The sequence below is a fragment of the Chanos chanos genome, chromosome 10 (assembly GCF_902362185.1).
Source record: "Chanos chanos chromosome 10, fChaCha1.1, whole genome shotgun sequence".
Classification (NCBI taxonomy): domain Eukaryota; kingdom Metazoa; phylum Chordata; class Actinopteri; order Gonorynchiformes; family Chanidae; genus Chanos; species Chanos chanos.
The window spans coordinates 38,258,756-38,283,295 of record NC_044504.1 but is presented as its reverse complement, the minus strand read 5'-3'; the positions used below and the strand labels follow the sequence as shown (position 1 = coordinate 38,283,295).

Genomic DNA, 24,540 nt, shown 5'->3' with positions numbered 1-24,540 from the left:
TGAAATCATGACTCCTCCGTTCCAGAGTACTCTTTGGCCACTGTGGAGAGGTTAGGTCTTTAATCTGACCACATACGACAAGAGGGCACCATGCTGCCTGAACACTGAGACAACATACTCCACCATCCCTTCTCATCCAAAACATACTTTCAGAATGCTATATACTGTTATTGCACATTGTCACTGCACTTTCTCATTGTTGGTATGCTGACCCCAAATAGCGTACTTCACGCAAGCGTACAGAGAGAGCAATTCAGAAATATTCATTTGGTAGACTCAAAAGGGACTTGTTCTCCTCCTTAAAGGTAGAAAAGTACATTTTCCGATAAAAAAAAAAAAAGACGTGGCAGTAAAAGTGGGCTATATCAGTGGTGCGACTTTGTAAATGTTCATTTAAAAGAATTGTTTTTTGAATTGATAAAGGAGCCGGGACAACACGCCGAACTGAACTGAACAGGCTCCGGGTGATTTCACAGTTCTACTTTCAGATGCTGAGCAGTTCGATTGAGCCCCTCAGCTGCCACCTTCATTCTCCGCGGCGCTCTTCTGCTAAGCAGGCCCCCAGGGCAATGACAGCGGGCATGGAACACGTACCAAACAAAGTGACAGAAGGGGATACGTGTGCTCCATCTTACTTGTCTTCCCCCTATGATCCTCCATTTTGTAGAGAGACATCCGAGGGATAAGTTGCGAATTTAACTAATTATCACGTTTTCACTGATCTCTTTATCACTCCATACCATTAAACTGACAACGCTAGCCTTTAGCCTTTACTCTAAGAGATTTATATCGCACAATTAGCACCAGTGGCTCAGTGAGAGGGCATAATGTTCCTTTATTGTGGTTCACAGGTTACTCTCCACAACGCAAAGCTCTCAAGCTAAATTAAGCTGCGGTCAAAGGTCTCCTTGAACTTTCTTTTGATCTCCTGTTTCTAGACACCGCATGGAAGCTCCTCTACGCCATACCATTGTACTCACTGAATCATTAACGCAATGATTACCTTCTCCAAGATCCAAGACGGCAAGAACCGCGCTGCTCCTAGCCTCTCCAAGGTAGTTGTTGGCGATGCAGGTGTAGAGGCCGGCATCGCTGGGTTTGCAGTCCCTGATCCATAGGCCTCCGTACTCCTGGTTTTCCAGGGTGAGTAGTTCATCGTTGTGGTACCAATACAGGGAGGGCTGAGGATCCCCGGCCACCGCCACTTTCAATCGGATATCACAGCCGGTTCCCACAGCCGCGTTCCTCATCTTACGGATGAACACAGGGGGAGTAGGGGTAGGGTATATGGAGCTCGGCGAATCCGGTACCACTTGATCTGGGTTGACTTTAGCCCGTTTAGAGGGTATTCGGGGGCTCGGTGGGGTAACACTTCCATCGTCTGGCCCCTTCTTCAGGGTCATCTGCACCTCGGCCTTCCTCATGGCTGTACCAATGAACCGCTGGGGTCTTCTTCACTTCCGACAGTATTGTTCAATGAATGAATAAAGACATAAGCTTTGATAATGTTGTCAAACTAGGTTGTATTTCTAACCTTCCTGTTACTCTTGATTGTTCACAAAGGATCCAAGCCACCATTACATTTCTGTTTTGATGGTACAGTGTGATAAACGTATTCCAAAAGTTTAATCAGAAAATCACCAAAACAATGTCTCCCAATAGTTTTATCCACAATTACTGAACTACAATGCAGCATCAATACTCGCTGTGGTTCCACAAGGCTTTGCAACTTTTCCAAAGGCAAAGAAAATGCCTACCTGTCTAAAACCTGTCTAACTGTCTAGATAAAAAACATAACTGTGAAAACCCTCAAACTCCTACCAGTCACGTAATCAATTACCTCCAGGTTTACTTTCACCAAAAAACTTTTGGAATATGTTTCTCACATCCTTAGAGAGTCCACTTAAGGAAGCAGAAACAAAATCTTTAATCTTTGGCCTATTAGGCAGATAGACTCTGTTCATGTGCTCTTGCCGAAAGGTATTTTTAGAGTGAGTCCCATAGGATCATGTTGCATTAACAGCTCCTAGTTTTGCCTGTTGGAAGTGCTGGACCCTGCCTTTCACCCTCTGCTTTAGATCCTCCAGCTCTTATGGGACCGAGGGCGACCAGTCATGGCTCCTTAGGTGTACCCGAAAACTCTGCCCGTTCTCCGTTTCCAGCTCTGTAGGATTGAGGTTGTGGAGTGGCAATGGTGCCCACTCTTTTTTCCCTTGCCCTGAGAGTTAAGCTCTCTCACTCAGAACTACTCCCACCCTCAGCAGTCGAGTCCCACGGGGAGGTGATAGCTGAGTTCCCACTAAACCTTCAAGTGACAGCTGCACTCTGATAGGTCACATTTTTTGGACAGCCCAGACGGTTCAACCCATCTGCTTTGCTTTTACCTCCTGTCCTTTAACACTCACAGCCAATCGTATGCTCCAGAGACTGTTTCATGGTGTCTCGAAGAGGGAGGAGTTGGGGGAAAAAGCTATGATTCATGAGTCAAAGATAGCCGACAAATAACAACCCATAGGGTCCAAAGCAACATTAGATAATCTGCTTCCAACGGCATCGGTAAGTATTAGTATAAGATATTGGTATAACATAACAGAGTACCTGGCCATATCCAGAGTCCTGGATAGTCAGATGGATTTTAACATTTGATCACATTTGATAACATTTAATTTTGCCTTGGGTAAACCTTGCCATTGCAAGTTGATATGGAAACTCACAAACTGCCTCATTGACAAGACACTTCCATCTTTCGCAGAGGCCCGGCAGCCAGGCACAGAAAACTAGGAACAAGGTACAGATGTTCTGTGAATTCCATTAAAGAAAGATATCCTACAGAAAGGTCAGGAATGATCTGTCTGTTCTATGACAAACAGAGCACAGAGGTTCATGTGCTCCCTTGTCCCTCTACAGTAGGTCAGTGCGTCCTGCTATTGTTGTCACAGATGACTCAGACAGAATAAGTATTTTGTGTAAAAAAGGAGACCTAATAAAGTCTCTTTCCCTCATGTGTGGGCTGCAAACAAACATTCAAACAGTGAAGGCAGAAACCTCAGGAACAGAATTAAAAGTATGTTAAATGTCTATTTGAATACATCAGACTGCCACCTGCTGGCCAAGGCTGTGCTGTGCAACAAAAGAAACTGTTCAGTATGCTGCTTCACTTATCTCTCAACCCTCGACAAAAAACAAAGGGGAGTTTCTAAATGCCGAATGTTATTCGGCTTAAATGCTAATCCTGTTAACTGAAATAACAGGAAAACCACACATTTTTTTCATCCATGTTTCCTTTCGCAATTCGCCACTTTGGTGTTCATTATCTCAATGTTGCTAATCACAAGTGCAACAGTTCACACTCTGAACGTACAGTGAATGATATTATGTTTCATTTACATTTACATTTACATTACGTTTACATATTATTGATCATTATTAAACACCTATGGGTATTGCTCTTAGCTGAGACAACGAAGTGCACAGATAACAACACGTCTCTCCTTTGTTTACTAGATTTCTTTTCTCTACAAATATAGTTTTAACAGAACAATGTACGGCAGGGAAGAGCTTTGCTTAAGGTGGAAGATCATAACAAACGACACCAATATAAGTTCATGCCAACTGTTTGCTCTCCCCACCCTCATTCTCCCTATTAAACAAGACAGTGGCTGCAGTCTGTCCTACGGGGCCAGTTGTCATGGAAACAGCATCACTCTCTGGCCAAATGCAGGAGATCTGTGGCAGCTATACAGGTCTCTAAGTGAGGGGGAGGAGAACAGGAGCCCAACACATGACTTTTCAATTTAAACACAATGGCAGCTAATACAGACATCACAGGCAAGCATTGTTTGGTGGGAGGTAAACCTCTAACATGAACATGCCAAAATGACACACAGATAATGTCATCACTCCACACAGAAATGAAAACGATGATGATGCTGTTAATCATGGTGAAGAAGATTGGAGTTGGACTTACGTGTCGAGTATTGCTGGAAGCCTCAGTCAGAGATGTGTGATGCTCGAGCGGAGTCTCCGATGTCCAGATGCAAGAGTTCCCCCTGCTGGCAGAGCTCCACCATCTCCACACATCATCAAAGCAGCTTTCCCCCGTGATGTCACTGACAACAGTATACATCTCTGGTCAAGTCCTGGGACACAAAATGCTCCCGTTTGCTGGGATGGTCCAGCTGACAGAGACCTTATTCCCTGCCCTCACTGATGGTAATAACATAAGCTAGGTCCAGTCACTGTGTCACAGGAATTATTCATTGTATTTTTTTTTTCTCATGTTTTCTTGACCCACAGCAAAAAGAAACCCTGAGCTCAAGAATCTGACATAAATCATTGTATTGATCCAGCACATGCCTTCAACAGCTCATTCAGTATCTCATTAAATTCTTCCTGCCCCAGTAGATAGGTTTAGAGCAAGACAAATGACCAAAGCACCACAAAGAGACAAGCATCTCACCCAGGCTGTGGTCTTAATAACAGTTCACAGATGCTTCCTTGTCAACTAAACAACCTATATTTCCTCCTTCTTGTACCGCTACGTAAGTCTAACACGCCCTTTCACTGTGAGGATTGTTGTTCATGTCCACATGTGGAGAGGTCAGCACTGTATACTGTCCAGAAAGATATAATGTCTTGCAGAAATATTTTAACAGTGTTTGGGCTTAAATCAAGGTAATCACTTTGCCACATCATTATCCTTCTAATAAGGACATGTCTATACGCATCCAGGCCATCTGTATGGACAATTCAAAAGCAATAAGAATTTTTATTACATTGGCATCCTTGGTGCTCGTTAAAATCCTGGGACATCATTAAACCAATGGAGCTTCAAACAGGCAAAACTAACGCTTCCTGTTATCATCAACAAAATCTTATAATAATTCACCAGAACCGATTTAAATACCTTAGTATAAATATGATTATGGTGACAAATTTCCATTGGTGCTGACAAGGTCAGAACAGTGTACCTGGAAGAAGATAAGTGTGTGTGTTTTTTTGTTTGTTTGTTTGTTTGAAGGTGGAGGCTGAATTTTGCCCATTACTTCAAAAGATACCGTCTGAAGAAATGGGAATGTAGTTATAAAAGCTGTTTACTGCGATGCTGGACCTCTCCTCCCTACACAGGCGTAACACATTGAACTACGACTATCCAGGTGAATTAACTAGGGGGGAAAGTGAGTATTCTGCCTTCATCCCATGCACATCTCTGCGACGTCTTATAATATTCGAGGAGATAACAAACAGTTCCAAAACACCGAAGCATCACAAGGTTGTACTGGATGGGAACAACCGCAGTAATCCACGGGTATAAGGGAAAAAATTAAAAATGTTCCCGCGGTGAGAGCAGTAGTCGGGGCGAGTTTTATGGTATTTGCATTGGAACGGTAATAAAATGTATACCACGGTAAGGGTAGTGAAAAGACTCATCAAAATCACAGCATTTTCTACATCAGTTAGCCATGTGAATCATGAATCGCTTCTGCAAGGTAGACTGCATCATTATTCGTTCTTTCTCCAACACTACTTGGCGGTGTGGTATGTGAAGCAGTATCGTCTTAAGCAGCACATGGTCATTGTCCTCAGACAATCATGGAGAGGCTTAAGGTGGACAGTTGGTCTGGACTTTAAATGGAACAGTGGCAGGGGTGATTTTGGTCATTTTGATCAAAGTTGTCTGACATAGGCAAGGGAGTGAGTGCAGCCGTTACATCGCGGTGTTCTGCGGTAATCGGAAGGGGGACAAAATCGAAAATATTTAGACCGGGAAATGAGAACTGTAATGAAATGTACACCATGGTATGGGCACAGAATTTCGTTCACGTGCGGCTCTCTAGTTTTGACAAATTCCGAGGGTGAATGAGAGAGTTGGTAGGCAGCGAAACGGTTAATCAGTGCAGAGGTAAACCGTGTAAAGGTGTTAAGTATTTGTGGTGTGTTTATTACATTCACAGCCTCATACTGTCCATAACACAAGGCAAGCGAGCGAAAAAAAATTGTCAAATAGCTGAGTTGTAGTTAACTTTTGGTTGAACAGCAAGGCGAACTCAATCTATGAATCAAGGACAAACTGTCAGTCATTGACCTTCCATGGTTTAAGGAAAGAATAACGATCTGTAGCACGTGTAATGCTTCACACTGGGCATTACTGTACCGATTAGAAGTTGAAATGCGAGCTGTTATTTCACAGTTCCACTGTGCGAGGCATGATTCTGCCACATGTGGCAGATCAGTTTTACTAACCAGCTGCTTCTGATTGGTCAATTACCGCATTTTACGCTCTGTTATTTCTGATTACCAGACGACGGCTATGAATAAACAGACCGTTGCTATAGACACAGTTCTGATCTATAAAGGACTTTTTTTTTTTTTTTAGCGGAAGCAATAAAACATTTTTTGAATCAATATTTTGTGTAAATTTTTTTATGTCTTTATATCTCGCAATAATGACCGGCTCGCTGTACGTTATCCCTTACTTAACTGGCATAGAATATAGAACAGTTATCACAAAAGCTGTGACTGTGTTAAGTTACATAAACAAAGTAATAATATTTTTTAATTTTTTTTTTTTTTTTTCCAATTGTCCAACGTTGCCTCCGAATCATTCGGAGGCCATTTTCCGCACCACGAATATCCTTTGAGTTTCACGTGTTTGTTGTTGATGGGCGTATACGCAGTCGCTTTGGGTCATTTCTAATTGGTGAGCATGACTGGTACGCGAATAGCACAGCACTTCTGATTGGTTAACATAACTATCACACAACGAGGACGGCATGAATTTGTAAAACCAGTGACACGACAGTTTACACCCTGGGCCAGGCGCGCAGCAGATCCTAAATCGTAGCCTTTTGCGATTTGCTAATCGCAACGTTTCAAATGGCGATGGCGATTTGAAATCGATTAGTCGGTCAGCCCTAATATACATTGAGTTCTTTCGGAAGCTGTGTTTCATATGGTCCACTAGTGTGTGCCACAGTAACAAGTAGTATGGTCTAATTAATCATAATCGATCAACATCTCCAACAATATGAGAAGACAAGTACACTCCTCATTGTGGTTAAAACTATAAGACATAATTTATCCACAGTGTAGTACTATGATTAGTGCTTAGAGGGTAGATAGCATAATGTTGTGTTTTGAAGTTATTTAGTGTCCATGTTTCCATTCATGTATCTGCTATACTAATTGCCATGGCTGCAGTTTAACCCTGTATGTGCTGATTCAAAAAGTTATACAATGGAATATATGTTAGTAGCATAATATGTTCTGAAGCTAGCAAACTAGGAACTAGGTCACTGAAACTGAAGAACTTGCTAAGCTAATGTTGTAACAAATATGATTCTAAGGATTTTTACATGGCCTGTTGACAGTTTTGACAGTAGATTTTTAGTTAAACAATTATGTATTAGCTGACATAACTGACAATGTCTTTACACAAGTAGCTGTCTGCTTTTAATCAGTTTTAGGTTTCGGATCTAAGGAGGAAAAAAAGAACCGTCTTCCTTTTACAGAATTTTAATAGAGATATTATACAAACAACAACGATGAGAGTGAAGCTGCTTACTGACAGCCAGCGGGTATATGCCTCTCAGTAAAATCTACTTGATCTTTTAGAAATGGCGCTATTTAGCACATTCACTACTTGATCACATTAAAGTGGAGAAGGCCATGTGTTCACCTTTGATCTTCCTCTTTGTGTCCGGTCCATACACCCAAGCCCTTTAAGATGTGAGGAGAAGGCTAACTGCAGACACGTTCTTATGCGCGATCAGTCTGCACAAGCTAACTTCAGTGAATAAAATGGGAATAAGCGACAAAATGTATCACTGAAATTAACACTGGTAGATACAGATGGATACAAGAGGGCATAAAAGAGGTGACATGCGTGCTGTGAACCCAGACCCTTTAACACATACATTTGGTTTTGGTGCTATTAGCACATACAAACTGTAAGAATTTCTTTGTGTAATTGTGTGTGTGTGTGTGTGTGTGTGTGTGTGTGTGTGTGTGTGTGTGCGTGTGCGTGCGTGCGTGCATGTTGATTCATTTCTATAAACAGTAGCCTATGTGGTCTATGCACACATGTTGCAGTGCGTGATGCGTCATCATTCACATTTTGACATGTCAAGCTAGTTTAACAAACCAAGCAGTCAGGAAATGTTTTCTGTTTGCTAGTTTGGCATATACTGTTGTAGCGGTCATTAACTGTGCAATATCACCTAACTTAAAGTAATAAACTGACTGTAAAGCCAAGTCAGCTCACTGCAGCAGGTAATGACATTTTGAGTGGAGCTTTATTATCTCTTAACAGTAAGTGTTGCCTTTGTTCTGCAAGGCATAACACAGTTTATGATATTTTGAAGAATTGTATATGGAATTGAGATATCGCAAGAAAATATAGTATTCCCAAAGTCTTTTTTACATTTCTAATTTTTGAGATGGCTGATTTGGAGGAAAACATGAACATATACGTCTTTTATCCTTGATTCTATGTAAATTTTACTTAATTGCAATGGGTAATTTAGATAGATAGATAGATAGATAGATAGATAGATAGATAGATAGATAGATAGATAGATAGATAGATTATTAATCCCGAGGGAAATTTGGGATAACCCCAATGATTGATAATAGTGGAAATGATTGTGATGTAGCGAATCAAATCTCCACAAGATGTTTTTGTGTCTGTTGTGAAGTTGTCATAATGAGGGAGTCTGGATTAGCATCAGATGGCGGTTTTATACTAATGGCCTATATATTTCGTTACCAGGAAATAAACCTGTGCCACCTGGACAGTTAAGTCATTTGGCTGCTCTATGATTGCGATGAAGAAGTGAGCCTTTACTCCACTTCCTGCCGTTAGTGCGTGTGTATGTGATATTTGGCATATTTAAAACTGAGGTGCAAACACTTAACACACTTTATAGTTCTTTTAAGCATTTGCATTGGATTAGTCCTCTCTCTGATGTAGCCAGAAGCTAATATCATGTTTAACAAGATGGCAAAACTGGCCAGATGTTTATAAAGCTTAAAACGCAGCTCTTTTATCATGACGGTTAAACTTCATCAGACAATCTCAATGTGAATTCACTTCTTGTAAATTGTCCTTGATAAAAATGCCTGTTAAAAATAAACAAAGCTGTAAACTGTAACCTTTTTAAACAGAGCACACTGATAAGAAGTGCGTAGAGTTACTCAAAGCCATCGGTTTCTATCCTATATTTTCAGTTCCTGAATTAATCAGCAGTCTGTACCAAAACATACACGTCTCTGGGTTTGACTCCTTCTAAACTAAAGAAGAACTTATCAGAATGTTTTTCTCCTGACTCTGATAAGCTTTTGTCTTATAATGAGCTGAACAGTTAATGTAAGCGGGTAATAGTTCACCAAAACCAAACAATCTTGAGGAAAATTGACGGTATGTTTTCCTTCAACGAGACTGTAATTCGAAAGGTTATACGCTTATTATCTTCCAAGAGAAAAAAAAACAAAAAAAACAACATACTTCTTAAGGCTCACAGGACTGGTATTAAAACCAGAGAACTTGTATTTAACTCACAGGACTGGTGCTGAAATCAGAGAACTGGTGTTAAACTCACAGGACTGGTATTTAACTCACAGGACTGGTACTGAAATCAGAGAACTGGTATTAAACTGACAGGACCGGTACTGAAATCAGAGAACCGGTATTAAACTGACAGGACTGGTACTGAAATCAGAGAACTGGTATTAAACTGACAGGGCTGGTACTGAAATCAGAGAACTGGTATTAAACTGACAGGACTGGTATGCTTTTAAGCAACAGGGGCTTCCTAAGAGATAGGGCTTCCTAAGGGTTTGATGCCGCAGAAAACTGTAACCATGACAATTTTATCTATATTCATTTTCCATCACAGAGCATTATTCGACAGAAAATGAAGAAAAAACTTTTTTTTCAACCTTGATCGATGGCCAGTGACGGATGAATTTGAAATTTTTGGTTAAATAAAACAGTGGGACAGGCAGTTGGAAACTGGGCTCAGGTCCAGGTTGTGTACATGCGGATGTTGCCCATCGTAGAATGATTAATGTCTTCCATCTCTGATGCTCTGCTTCGCCCCTCCATCTGACAGGAAGTGGGTAGAGTGTACATCTAGTGTGGAGTGACCACTTCCTGTCCGTGCCGCTACCACTGAGACAAACCAGTCTCACAAAGGACAATAGCTCTATCGCTAATGACGTAACCATTGTCCTGTGTATATCTGTTTGTGCGTAGGTCTGCTTCGTTCACAAACAAAGCATTCCACCATAAGTGCTTTGAAGTTTTTTTTTTGTTTTATTTTTTCCTCAGGCATAGCAATAGGGTGAATTGACCAGGGTGATATATTGAAATCTATGGAAGAGGTCCACTGCAGGGAAGCTTGTGTGCAATTGAGACAGGGGGTGATAGATACGTTTGCCCCTTACCCAAGCAGAGAAAGGGCCGACTCATTTCTCATAATGAGTGGTTTCTTTCTTTCTTTCTTTCTTTTTTTTTTCAGAACAGTGGATGCTTTTCTCATCTACAATGCCACCCTGAGTTAATGTAATGAATCAGTCACTGAGGTTAATTTGTAAAGCGTAGGAATGGTACAGGGCTGCCTGGAGCTAACTGTAAACCTGGGTCCAAGGTCTTAGTCAGTGTTTCCATAAAATGGCATTGGTAGATTGAAAATGTGCTTATTTACGTGATTTTGATGGCTGGGACTTTGACTCTGAACAACACTGGTATACATTTATTCAAGATGAAACATCTTTACCCTCCACTCATTAAACTGTGTAACCACTCAACATCATTCAGGAAGGAACTCCAGGAAGGTTTGTTAAAGTTTACTCGTTGATGGAGTAATTTATTGTGTCTGTCAGGTTGTTTTAAACTGTTTTCTATTTGCTGTGACAACTGTGCAACTTTGGTCATAAATTGCGAGTTTCACGAGATTATCAAAATGTCAGATTCTGAAAAGATATGTGTACAGGGATACACTGTGGTTAGTTTTTGTCTAGCTTTCTTGTTACTAAAGTTAGGGCTATGCTTTCCAACTTCCTCCTTTGAGTTATCGCTGAAAGGCGGCTGCTGTGTCTTTAAGAGGCATCCTGCTACACTATGAATACTCAAGCTCCTCTCCAACCCTGAGAGATCTACAGTCATTCGGTCTGTACAGCAGAACAAGGCGAGACACTGAAGCTTGTGTTAATATGAGAGATCCAGAGAAGAGCTCTATGGGGCATGATCTGACAGACGTTGTAGTTAGGACATATCTTATAGGTCCTGTGATTCATTTTTAACGTTTTTAAAGGGTTTCGGGCACATCCTCATCTCAGAGGTAAGCTCAGTGTAACTGCATTACTTCTTGTTCACTTGTTCTAATGCTCTTTGTGACTTGTACGGCATGTATGCCTGAAAGACCTGCCAGATACATTAAGTTTACTGCAGTCCAGTGATGTCTCAGTTATTTATCTCAGTGACTTAAAGTTATCATATTTAAAAATCTGTGGTGTGTGAAAGTGAAAGTCTGCTTGGCACTGCATGATGAGGATTTGCTGCCGAGAATAAAGCCGGACTAACTACAGGATGCGGTGGTAGCGTGATAAGGAACGTCATGATATTCACAGTGGAAACTAGTGATTTTCTGGAATTTTCTGGATGTCTGATTGTCATTCAGGAGAAAAGTATTTCAGGTTATGTTCATTAATATACATGGATGCCCACGCAATCTGCTGAGGATTAAAAAAAAAAGAATTGAAATGTGGACTTGCAAAGGTTTTATTAAGTTGTCTGTGTGCGAACTGAAGTGCTTGCATAACTGTTCAGAAGGATGGATAACAGTAACCCACTTCCCGCTATAAACAAATCAAGAAGGACGTCTGAGGTGAAAGGAGGACAGGAAACAAAATCAGATACATCAGTGCTGCTCAGATCAACAATAATAAAAGTTGTTCTCATTTAAGATAATTCCTTGAACGTAGCAAGTAACCATAATCTTGTTTATACGATTTGTGAGCGTGTTTTTTTTTTTTTCCCCCACATAATTTCCAATGGTAGGTGCACATGTTTGTTCAAGATAGTGATGCTAAAATAAGGACAGAGTAGAAACCACAAAAATGACAATGATGAATGCGGAACATATGCACTTAATTTTACTCAGTTAAAAAAAAAAACATGCTGATTTCAGATTTTAGTTATGCCTGGTGTTATCTTCTACAAATACTCAAATATTTATTTACAACTTCCTTTTCTTTTGCTGTCCAGTTTCCCAAATTTTAACTTCTTTCTACTTTAAGTTTCAACAAACCATCTACGATATATCGAAATGCCTTTACGAAGATCTCTCCTTATTTTCCCTCGTTCATACAGGGTGGATGGAAGATGCCGAAGTAGCAGAGCAGTTGCTTTAGAGCGTTAAGGCAAGCAGATGTGTTGAGGTGCTCCACCATGGACCTGCGGGAGAGAGAAAGACTCATTTACTCCATCACGATTCCTTTATCCTCCGCTATCTTCATGGCCAACCTCCTCATCATTATAGGCATTGTCTGCAACCGCCAGCTGCACAATACGCCAAACTATTTCTTCCTCAGTCTGCTTGTGGCTGATCTGTGCACTGGAGTTATTCTACCCTTCTTTCCTCGTATGGTGCTCAACAGGGACCTGGACTTCAATGCCTGCCTGCTCGTACATATCTTCCCCAACTTTCTCTTCCTCTCCTTTCTCTTCAACCTAGTGATGGTGCATTATGAGCGGTACCTCTGCATCGTAAGTCCTCTGCACTACAGCCAGTTCTGGGTCCATCGCTGCTTCCCTCTAGCCCTGCTGACAGTCTGGGTGCCCCCGCTGTTGTACGCCTCCCTCCCTGCCTTTGGCTGGAATGAGTGGATGGAACTCCACGGCGACCAGTCAAACCAAAGCTGTAACAGCACGCTACATCATTTGGCAGACCCCGAGGAGAACTCTACGGGCCTGTGTCTGTACGATGAGGCGTGCTCCTACAGAAAGGTCTTTCCCAAAGCCTACATCTATCTGGAAGTGTACGGGCTGCTGCTGCCAGCCATCTTCTCTATTGTAGGTATGACGGGACGGGTGCTGTGGATCGCTCGGAAACAGCTGCGGAACATCTGTAAGCTTCACCGTGCCGTGGAACGCCAGCAGGTCTCAGAGCGGGAGCAGCAGCTGAACATGCGCTACGCGAAGTGCGTGGCCGCCGTCTCGCTCACGTTCCTGGTCTGTTGGGTTCCTTATATCATCTACTTGCACGTGTCAGTGGCCCTGCTGTGGCGAGAGGGAACCGGCGACTCCACCATCCATATCATCCTGTCCTGCACGGGCATCGGCAGCATGGCCATCATCCCAGTGATTTTAGGACTGGCCAACAGGCAGTACACTGAGCCTGTCTGTAAACTGGTGACAAAGCTCCGTGATCGCTGGACATGCATGCAAAGCACCATGGACACAGCACTGTGAGAACACAGGCGTCTGGACTTTAATGTGAGTGCGTCTCATTTCACAGACCTGCCCAGCACTGGATTTGCATCGACTACATTGTCACGTCACTTTACTTTTCCAGTCTGACCTATGTAAAATAGGTCTCTGTTGTGGTGTATTTTGACAATTGCTTTACACACAGATTTACAGCGTTTCAGGTGCTTTATGATCACGAACTTGTTGATTCTCAGAGGGATGACAGAAATGGGCTGTTGTGTAAGATGACACTAAGGAGGGCTGCTCTGTTGGAAGACCTGCTTGAAGTTTGTATGCATGCTTTGTGTGGGCTGCTCTGATGTTTGTTCTGCTGTCTGAGAGATGGCAGACTTAGTCTGCTGGCAAGGGAAAACGTCGGAGTCATAATCCGTCACGCCTGTTGATAGAACATTGGAACGATAATTTGAACATTTTGAGAACGTCCAGACACAGAAGGCACGGACTCCTAATTCAGTTTGTAATCCTTAACTGTTTTCTCTTTTTCTAGAACTGTTTTTTCATTATCTGTTTTTTACAGTCTCATTCCAGAGCTATCCAGTCACTCGGGTCTAATAAAAATGCTTTGTGTTCACTGGCAGAAGCATTTCCCGAATCCTTAAGTATATTTACAAACATTTTTGGCTTTTTCAACTTATCTGACAATGAATGTCACACACACCCCAGCAGAGCAAGCTCTTTCTAGGACGTGGCTGTAAGAGGGACAGATGTTTTTTAGAATGTTGAACTTTCTACGTCACAAAACTGTTAGAAAACTTTAGAAAACTGAATTAATGTTCTATGGTCAAAGATACTGTAGCATAATGGATCACAGGATAAAATTACTTGTGTTATTCTTTAATGAGGAACTGCCTGAAAGCTTTGTGGCAAACAGAAGTTTAAATGTGAATGTTTTCTGGAAGACTAATAATCAGTAAATATATACGAGAGAGGGACTTGGAAGAGAGGGTCGTGACATAAAGCTGGGCTGTTTCCAGAACATTCTGCTTAACGTCAGTTAGGCCATCTACATTCCAGCAGTGTTACTGGCTACACTACACTCATCATGATGGGAAATCTTCAGTGATACTACCCACTCCAACTATATTTATGGATATTTATGGATTCCCACTAGCAGATTTGGTCCAATTTTTTTTTATTTATTTTTTTAACAATCCCAAGTGGACTATAGTTCGTCACAGGACAACTGTGTTGTGTTTAAGGCCCGAAGACCATGAATGATGCAAAGTCACCGCTTGAAAAAGAAAGATATCGATGTGTAATTAGTTTCCACATTCTGCATAAGCTGCTTTGTGAAACTTCTGAGTCATACTGGTACCACACTCCAACCTCCAAACATTTTCACTCATTAACATAAAAATGTATATAATTTTCACACCATTAATTGGACAATCGTTATTGGTCTATGCAGCCTGATTTTAAATACATGTTAATAAAAATCAACAGTTTTATCAATGACCATTTCAGCCTCTGTCCTCTTCCTCATGTGACATAGTATAAGGCTGTTCAGAGTAGCTCTTTATACCGTAAACCCACATTGCGCTTCACGATTTCTAAATAATATCTGACCACTGGGGAGACGCTTTGTCGGTCTGGATGACACTGTGTGCTTTCTATAAGCCTGTGGGTGTCTTACCATGTGATCAACACTTGGTTTTCCTGTGTGCACTGAAACCCTTCTAAATAAAAAAAAAAAAAAAGCCACAGAAATGTCAGTGTACTGTTGTGCAACATACCAGTACTCATGTGTCCTGTACGTTCTGCATGCTGTTTTAACACTGTTACCATAAGTACATGCAAGTAGATCCTACAAAGAAAAACATGTTTTCCACAGACATGGAAAAAGCATTTAAATACAGCAGCGAACTATTTAAAAAGGTTTTAAAATATTTCTTTAACGGAGAAAAGATCCACTGGAAGATCTGGAGTCTTCCAGATCTAAATGGTTTTGATGACAACACTTTCCTGTTGATAAAGTTATCTGTTCTGGTCAGTTCTTGCAGGCAAACGTCAATATGAGTAAGACTGGCTGGAGTACTTAACTACGTCTGAGTAAAGCAGGCCATTTATAAATCTAAGCGAGGGAGAAGACAGGTTTGTTTTAATACGACATGTTTGGAAGATAAATGAATGCTAAATGGATGTTAAAAGAATGGTAGGGTATTGAACAGGCAACACACAGAATAAACACAAAGTTTTTATGCAAAAGCATTATGAGGAAGAGTTTAGAGATATGCTTGACGCACAAGTCAGTTGTTTAGTTATAGTGCATTTGATAAGGATGTTTGGTGACTGTACTGATATTGGCTTCTTTGTACTTTAACAGAAATGAATTAATACAATGTTTTGGGGCGAAACAAACCTTTGTAAATAGACCATGCATTCTGCAAGCTTTTTTTTTGTTGTTCTTTAAACAGTTTAATCTCTAATGCTTCGTAGTGCAAAAAAAAGCCCAGCTGCTTAATTATTCACACATAAATATTTGCTATTCACAACTCTTCTCCTTCGTCTCCATCCTGCAGGTGGTAATCTCAGTGTTCTTAATGAGAGTTTCCTCAGGTTCACAGACCCTCTTAGGCTCACAGACCCTCTCAAGCTCACAGACCCTCTCAGACAAGAGCTCCCTGTCCCTTCCTCGCCCCTTCAGGCATCATATAATCCACATTACCCACATAAAACTAAAACAGACACAGCAAAGGCTCAGACTCAAGAGAGAGACTAAACCACAGTAATCTAATATAAAAGCCAACAGAGTAAGGACTGTTAAACAGAAAAAGAAAGAATAATAGGTCTAAATGAGATGACATACTATATTTATGTGGCTTATCTTGATCTATATTAAACTACTCCCTTTGGGTCTAATGCCAGTGCCTTTTCACCCTCTGTATGTGGTGAGGAAGATTAACTGTCTCATTCCCTGTGTCCAGCACTTCCCACTCATGTTGTCTTGCTTCCTGTAGAACACCATCTCTCTCTGCGTAGCAGGAAAACAAAGCAGATGTAACATCATGAGGTTGAAAAAAAGAGCAATCGAGGAAATCTATAAAAGAAAACTAAATTTCTGACATTCGATTTTGAAATAAAGATCTACATTTCCATCATAATATGAAGTTGGCTAATCATCTTCCTGTTCCACTGCTCAGCCACCTCATGACTGTGGTCAAGCATGCTTTCATAGTCAGGCCTTTACATGTTTCACAACATCAGCCATGTCCACACTCTCATAAGCCTCCACCTCCAAAACCACAGAGACATTCTGGGCTTGCCACTACAGCTCTCAAATCCCCCTGCCAGTCACTTAGGCCAACCAAAAACTTAATTAGACAGGGGTCCACAATACAGGATCTGGTAATCAAACAGGGATCCACAATACAGGACCCGGTAATCAAACAGGGATCCACAAAATAGGACCTGGTAATCAAACAGGGATCCGCAATATGGGATGTGGTAATTAAACAGGGATCCACAATACAGGACCCGGTAATCAAACAGGGATTCACAATATAGGACCTGGTAATCAAACAGGGATTCACAATATAGGACCTGGTAATCAAACAGGGATCCGCAATATGGGATCTGGTAATCAAACAGGGATCCACAATATCGGACCTGGTAATCAAACAGGGATCCACAATATGGGATGTGGTAATCAAACAGGGATCCACAATATGGGATGTGGTAATCAAACAGGGATCCGCAATATGGGACCTGGTAATCAAACAGGGATCCGCAATATGGGATGTGGTAATCAAACAGGGATCCACAATACAGGACCCGGTAATCAAACAGGGATTCACAATATAGGACCTGGTAATCAAACAGGGATCCACAATATGGGATGTGGTAATCAAACAGGGATCCACAATATCGGACCTGGTAATCAAACAGGGATCCACAATATGGGATGTGGTAATCAAACAGGGATCCACAATATGGGATGTGGTAATCAAACAGGGATCCGCAATATGGGATGTGGTAATCAAACAGGGATCCACAATATAGGACCTGGTAATCAAACAGGGATCCACAATATAGGACCTGGTAATTAAACAGGGATTCACAATATGGGATGTGGTAATCAAACAGGGATCCACAATATAGGACCTGGTAATCAAACAGGGATCCACAATATGGGATGTGGTAATCAAACAGGGATCCACAATATGGGATGTGGTAACCAAACAGGGATCCACAATATGGGATGTGGTAATCAAACAGGGATCCACAATATAGGATCTGGTAATCAAACAGGGATCCACAACACCATAACTGGTAATCGGGGCTCCACACATTTCACACGTGAGTGTGTCATGAGGGTACTGATAAAACGGTGCATGTCAACACCATGGGGTAATGGCATAATTAAAGGTGCAGTGAATGTGTTATAAGGTTTGAAACCATGGTTGTAACAGGTAAGGCAGTGCCAGTGATTTCCAAACAGGCAGAGCCAGAAATATTTCAATACTGACCAAGTACTTCAAAATCTTTACTTTAAACTGAGTGTTGATTATTATTTCAAATTGAAAAAAGTAAACAACAACAACAAATGTTTAAATGAACGCTTAACCTGCCCTTTTAGCGATAGTAAACTTATTCTCAGGCTCCGTCCTCCACCCTCGTACCTGAGACATCCAGAATTAAGAGACAGAGATGCAGTGTGGTAGTGTGTGTGGTACACTCAGGTGGGAAACTCATTTTCAATACTTAACACACTCTTCACTGAATCACTCAGGTCTCGGGCATTTACATCTGACTGAGAGAAATACAACAGCTGAGCTGACGCTACTTTTTTTTTTTTTTCTCCTGTTCATTAGGTATGCTCTGAGCTCAGATGGTTTCTGGGAACCAAATGTAAATCTGCACAAGTGTACGCTTCAAATACTAAGATCTTCAGCTGCGTGCTAGGCATACAGATCCTGAGTAAAAGCAGACACTATGGGACAGGGAGGCTTTGAAGAGACAAGCTCTGGATTGATGGTCAAAGTGAGCCTCTCTCTCCAGCAGGTCAGTGGGTCTGTGTTTAGAGAAGAAGTCTGGACTATCTGCCTGTGTACAACAGCTAAGACTCCTGTGCATTCTTGGCGCATTTCTGCCTGGTCTCAGTGGATCATTGTTCATTTTTATGAACGTGTGGAGAAAACAAGGCTGATGAAATCTAATCTATAGTCCTGTTGTTTACTGGCAGCCCTGTAGCTGTTATAATTCATCTCAAACATTTGTCTCCATCCACTGGCTCTAACCATGAGCTCGAAAGCTGCCTTAACGTGCGTGCACTCCGCTCTCTCCCCGGTTCCGCTCAGCAGTTGGTCAGAACCAAAGCTTCTGGATCTCCTGGTGGTCCAAGGCCAACTCCTTGTTTTGGTTCTGCAGGTTACTGCACAGCTCTGCCACAGTCTCCTCCATGCAGGCTCTGTGAAGCTTCTAGTCCTGTAGGACTGTTAAGTCAGGTCTCCAGCACTTTCAGTTTTTGGACCTGAAAAACAAACAGTCTCTCTCCCATCACGGAATCATCGACAGTGGTTTTTGTCACGTTCCAAAAATGCACAAGTCCTCTCAAAACAATGAGGAAATAGCAGTAAAAAAAAATCCAATACCAAGTAAAGAGACAAACCCCTTAGTTAGCTGAAATGATTAGGATGATCTTGAATTATGTATTCTTGGCAAACAAAATATAGGCCATACTGTGGTAAAATTATTCTCTTACACAATCACTGACCTTGTAGATGAAACCTGTGAATTTTTCACTCTGTTCTTCAGTTTTGCATTTCTCTTGGCCATCTTCTGGCTGGTTGTGTGCTGCTGGATCGTTTTAGTTGCAATTTCTGGATATTCTGCCAAAAATATTTTAAAACTTTGGAGAGGACAGTTCTCAAATATAGGCCTCACATGATGAAATGAATTGAAAGCATCAACTAGGTGTTTAATGTTTGTTAGGTCCCTCCCCTCATGAATTATGCATTTGCTTCACATAACCCACAAGTGAGCAACACCCTGTCATTTTATAACTCTGTGGGCTGTGGGCTAGTCATTATTGCAAGAGAAACTGACAGTAAAAAAAAAAAAACGATGCATTTATTAGTCTGAATGTGTCTGGGTGTCCGCAGTGTTACTTACTATTAGTGTTTAGTGTTATTAGTTATCAGTGCTATGAAACTGGATACTTCTTTTTTCAGTTGGAAAAAAGGTGCCGCTAGAGGGAGTAAGGTGCTTCACCGTCACCGATAAAGCATAGCCGTTATTATGAAATGTTGGAAAGCAATTGCATTAGTTTTTATCAGTGGCAGTCTTTTTATTAATTAAATAGGATTGCCAACAGAATAAAGATGCGTGTTTGTGATGTAGAACGCGTTAATGATGTTTAGTAATACAAAATGTGACATTAAAATATTAACCACAATAACATATATGCATATGAAATAAACCTTAACTGGCATATTATCTTACACTTTCTCGTCCGGCAGACCCCTTGGTAAGTTTAAACACTTGCTGTGAAAGGTACGGTGATATTCCCATAAACTACTGCTGAATTTAGTTACACTGGAGAGTCTTGCGCGTCCCTGCAGTGCCATGAGGTGTCCTTTAACCGTGAGCCAATTCATTCAGCGCAACTCTTCTGGAGGGGGGCAGATCCTGCTTAGACTGACCAATCTCTGTAACCTGTGCAAACGATGATGTAAATAAAGGTGGGCCTATAAATAGCTTGCATGATCACGGTCGCACGATGCCACACCTGCGCAGGTACAAGTTGTCCCACTACCCTCTTAGGTTACTTCGTACGTCTGGAAGATGTCGTTTGTAGTGAAGTCCGGCGTCGCTCCAAGGAGTTTTTCGACGCGAAGTGCCTCTGGCACCGCGATGCCAAGTGGTCCAGCACGGTTCAGCTCGGGCAGCGCGTTCGGAGGGGCCGGAGGTATGTCCTCCCGCATCTCCGTGGCAAATGTCCGGGATCTTGCGGATAAACTGCGTCCCCATGTCCAGCTAAATAACATGACTTTAATGTCACCCACCAGTGACAAAGAGGCCATGAAGGGTCTAAACGACCGTCTGGCAGATTATTTGTCAAAAGTGCGGCTGCTGGAGGAGTCCAACAATAAGTTGGAGCGGCAAATCAAGGAGGAATTAATGAAAAAAGGCACTGCCAATGATAGAGACTGGAGCGCGTATGAAAAGCAACTGGATGATCTTCGAAAACAGGTAGGCAGAATGTTATACACAATTATATTTAATCGTCTTATTCTTTATTTTATATCTATAATTTGTAAGAGCAGTTAATCTATAATCTATAAATACTGAGAATGTCCTTCATGCCCCTATAAAAAGGAAGAAAACGCTTTAAGACACAATTTAGAATTCTTACCGATGGTTTGAGTACAGTTTACTTTCGATATAGTTTACTGTTTACGAAGAAACTGGATGCGTTATACTTTGATGTGTTAAGAAGTTCTTCTCGGTAAGAAATTGTGATTAACAACGCCGGAGACTTTTGTGCGTGCGCGCACATTCGTGTATGTGCGTGTGTTTTTAGTTTAAATATTTTTTTTATATCCTTCCCTCTGAGGTCAAAGAAATGACCATGGACAATGCGCGGCTCCTGCTGCAGATTGATAATGCCAGACTGGCTGCTGACGACTTCAAGCTCAAGTAAGACGCACATACACACAATGATATTTCTTATGCACGTATATTTCAACAATATTATTTTTAAAGGTGTGTGTGTAGGTGTTGTGGTACAGATATGCCATACACATCAAATAGTTTACGAAATGTTCAATCAGTCTGCATATTTCACCGTAGAACTTTAACTTGACATCAGCGTACATACAGTATTTAGTGAATGATTTGAGACAGTATTTCTCAGTGCTCCATGCCAAAATGTTCACAACAGATTCGGTAATGTTACTGCTCTATTGTTTCCACATGCGCTGCAGTGTAATATAAATGAGAGCATTGTGTGCCTAGTGAACTGATGGTTGTCTCCTCTCAGGTTTGAGACTGAGCAGGCAATGCGTGTGGGTACGGAACAGGACATCACAGGCTTACGCAAACACATCGACGACACCCATCTGAGTCGCATGCAGCTCGAGAGCCAACTTGAGGCTCTGAGGGAGGAGCTTCTGTACCTGCGGAAGAACCATGAAGAGGTAGTGCTAGAACCCAGAACCAAATCTCCTGTCACTCAGCTACAGCACGAGGGCATTTTTCCCCTGTAACCTTGTGTTCTCTCACAGGACGTTGCCAGTTTAAGATCCCAGATCAGCGAGTCCAACGTCTCAGTTGAGATGGAAACTGCTAAAGGAGCCGACCTCAGTGAAATCATAAGCAACATCCGTTTACAGTACGAAAAGGCCGCGCAGCAGAACCAAGCGGATACAGAGGCCTGGTACCAAACAAAGGTCTGTGCTAACAGCGGTAAATGCAGCTAAACGATAAACGGTACAAACGGCCACTCCATTCATTTCCTTTGACCGAGGCTCCGTCTCATTCTGTCTTTCAGTTTGATAACATTGCGGCTGAAGTGAGCCAGAACACAGAGGCACTGCAGGGAAGCAAGACTGAACTGAATGACCTGCGCAGACAGAGGCAGTCGCTGGAGATTGAGCTGCAGTCCCTGCGTAAAATGGTACACACTTTTCATCACATTTCAGACAATACCCGACACCCACCATTACAAACAGAGCCATGACCAAAGACACTGTCCATCACATTTCAGACAGTACCTGACACCCACCATTACAAACAGAGCCATGACCAAAGACACTGTCCATCACATTTCAGACAATACCTGACACCCACCATTACAAACAGAGCCATGACCAAAGACACTGTCCATCACATTTCAGACAATACCTGACACCCACCATTACAAACAGAGCCATGACCAAAGACACTGTCCATCACATTTCAGACAATACCTGACACCCACCATTACAAACAGAGCCATGACCAAAGACACTGTCCATCACATTTCAGACAATACCTGACACCCACCATTACAAACAGAGCCATGGCCAGTGTTTACAGATTTTTACCGAACAGAATGTTCCCTCCCACCTGCTGTTGTTGCACAAGTGGTCTAAAGTTACAGACCATGCACTGAAGAATGAAATGAATTCTCTCCCACTGAAGAAACAGCATAATGGGACACCACATAGAACTTGGCTAATAATACTAGGAGTTATGATTTAAGAACATTTGGCTGTGGACTAAATTAGTCCAGGCCAATGGAAAACCATGCAGAACACAGATAATACTGGTAGTTAAGATTTAAGATGAAGATTAAATCTTTAGCTGTGGACTAGCTTTGTCCAGGGGTCAGTCTTAATCTCTGAGAGTTCAGTCCTAATGTTCCGTGTCTCCGGTCGCGTCTCAGGTTGAGGCCCTGCAGGACACATTGGATGAGACCGGGAATCGCTACGCTCAGGATGTGAACACACTGAATAATCGTATCATTCAGCTGGAGGCGGAGCTGGGGCAGGTGCGTGCTCAGGTGGAGAGGCAGGCAGCAGATTACCAGGCCCTGCTGAACGTCAAGGTGAGACTGGAGGGTGAGATAGCCACCTACCACAGCCTTCTGGACGACGGCAGCACACCTGATGACAGGTAAGACGGTGGGAGCTTGCTTACAAACAAAGATCAGAAAATCATTCTCGATACGTAGTCAGAATATCGATGCATACACACAACCTTCAAGCCAACCAATGAACGGTCTTCGGTTGTGTTGGGTAATCATAATAAGTTTAGCTCGGGAGATATACAATCAGCATTCACACGTTTGGTCAAATGGCCGCACATCACAGACATTTCAAGGTTGTTGCGGTGTCATGTTCTCTTGCATTGGCATCTCCCTGAGGGCCCTTCACACAAGCGAGAGTGTGCGCAATGCAAAGCCTTCCATGGCGACAGAGCCATAGAGATAACTGCATATCTCCATGGACTGCAGAACGTGTCCCAGCAAGCACTGGTCCTGTTAGATAACTCACAAAAGAACTTCTTTTTTCAGTTTCTCCTCTGAACCTCTATTGTGTCGCCCTTTCCCAATCTCTCTCTCTCTCTGTCTGTCTTACGTTTTTTTTTACGTTTTCTCCCTCCCACAGAGTGGAATTTTCTTTAGAGCAGGCATTAAGTGCTGGTGAGTATTGCATTGTGTAGTGACCACATTAGAAAAACAGCCCCCGTTGTCTAACCCACAGCCAGCCGGTGTGTTTTCCAGTCATTTCACTGCTGACGTTGTCCTAACACACATCTCCAGTGATCGCTGCTCATAACACGGTGACTCTGTCTCTGTCCATCTCTGCATGCTAAAAACCTTTCTGTTTTTGAGCCCGAAGAAGCATGTTGTTACCTGGTCGAGAATCTAACACACGAAAATGATCATTATAATCATGTTACCAGAGAGAAATTTCCATCTGTATCGTAAGGAACACAACTGGACGGTTTAGCCGAGGCAAGAGGGAAGATGGGTCTTAGAGGAGGGGTGGTTAATCAAATATAAAATATATCCAGTTAAAAAAATGTTTAGAAAAAAAAGAATGAAATGCGATACATTTGGGAAATTCCTCTTTCGTAGCACTGCTTTTGTTTAGGGGGCTCCAGAGTAACGTGATACCACTCTCTTTGTTCTCGAAGTGTCAAGCTGTAAATGTGTTCTCTCTGCATGTCTGCAGTGCCAGAGCGAAAAGTTAAAAAAGCCGTAATCATCAGTCAGGAGGTGGTGGACGGGGAAGTGGTCTCCCGGAGCGAACTGGAGGTCAACCCAGTTCATGGTCCAGAGGAAGAGGAGGACTGGGAGGAGACGGCAGCTCCAGAGGAAAAGACTGAGGAAGACGTCGGAGGAGAGGATGAAGAGCCTTCGCAAGACACCGCGGAGTGACTTTCCACAGCCCTCCACATTCCTCGGCCTCCAATCTTTCCATCAGCACTCTGCTGCCGCCTTTGGGCCTTTCTCCTCTGGAGAGCGCTCCTCTGTTCCTCTGGCTCACTTTTTCAATAAAAGAAGTGCCTCTGGGCATCATTTTCTGTGGCTTTGTGTTTCTGATTCCATGATACAGCTG

General features: G+C 42.2%; 3 protein-coding genes across 3 annotated transcripts in view; 2 read left to right on the top strand and 1 right to left on the bottom strand.

The window, feature by feature from the left end:
- Positions 1–1,424, bottom strand: part of spegb (striated muscle enriched protein kinase b) — a 60,479-nt gene extending 59,055 nt beyond the window's left edge. Inside the window, exon 1 of the mRNA XM_030787644.1 lies at positions 1,004–1,424. Within this exon, the coding sequence (XP_030643504.1) occupies positions 1,004–1,424 (421 nt within the window). The remainder of the gene's footprint in view (positions 1–1,003) is intronic.
- An 11,027-nt stretch (positions 1,425–12,451) lies between these two features.
- Positions 12,452–13,474, top strand: gpbar1 (G protein-coupled bile acid receptor 1). Its single transcript, XM_030787643.1, has one exon. It carries the CDS (start codon positions 12,452–12,454, stop codon positions 13,472–13,474), a length of 1,023 nt encoding a protein of 340 aa, XP_030643503.1.
- A 6,852-nt stretch (positions 13,475–20,326) lies between these two features.
- On the top strand, positions 20,327–24,394 carry LOC115822274 (keratin, type I cytoskeletal 18). The gene is given in 7 exon segments (XM_030786024.1): positions 20,327–20,683; positions 21,048–21,130; positions 21,474–21,630; positions 21,718–21,882; positions 21,984–22,109; positions 22,860–23,097; positions 24,160–24,394. Coding segments are annotated over 7 exon segments (1,308 nt in total). The 5' UTR covers positions 20,327–20,344; the 3' UTR covers positions 24,360–24,394.
- The last annotated feature ends 146 nt before the right edge of the window (positions 24,395–24,540 follow it).

Coding starts and splice junctions, on each gene's coding strand:
- gpbar1 (XM_030787643.1), top strand. CDS start 12,452: ATGGACCTGCGGGAGAGAGAAAGACTCATTTACTCCATCACGATTCCT.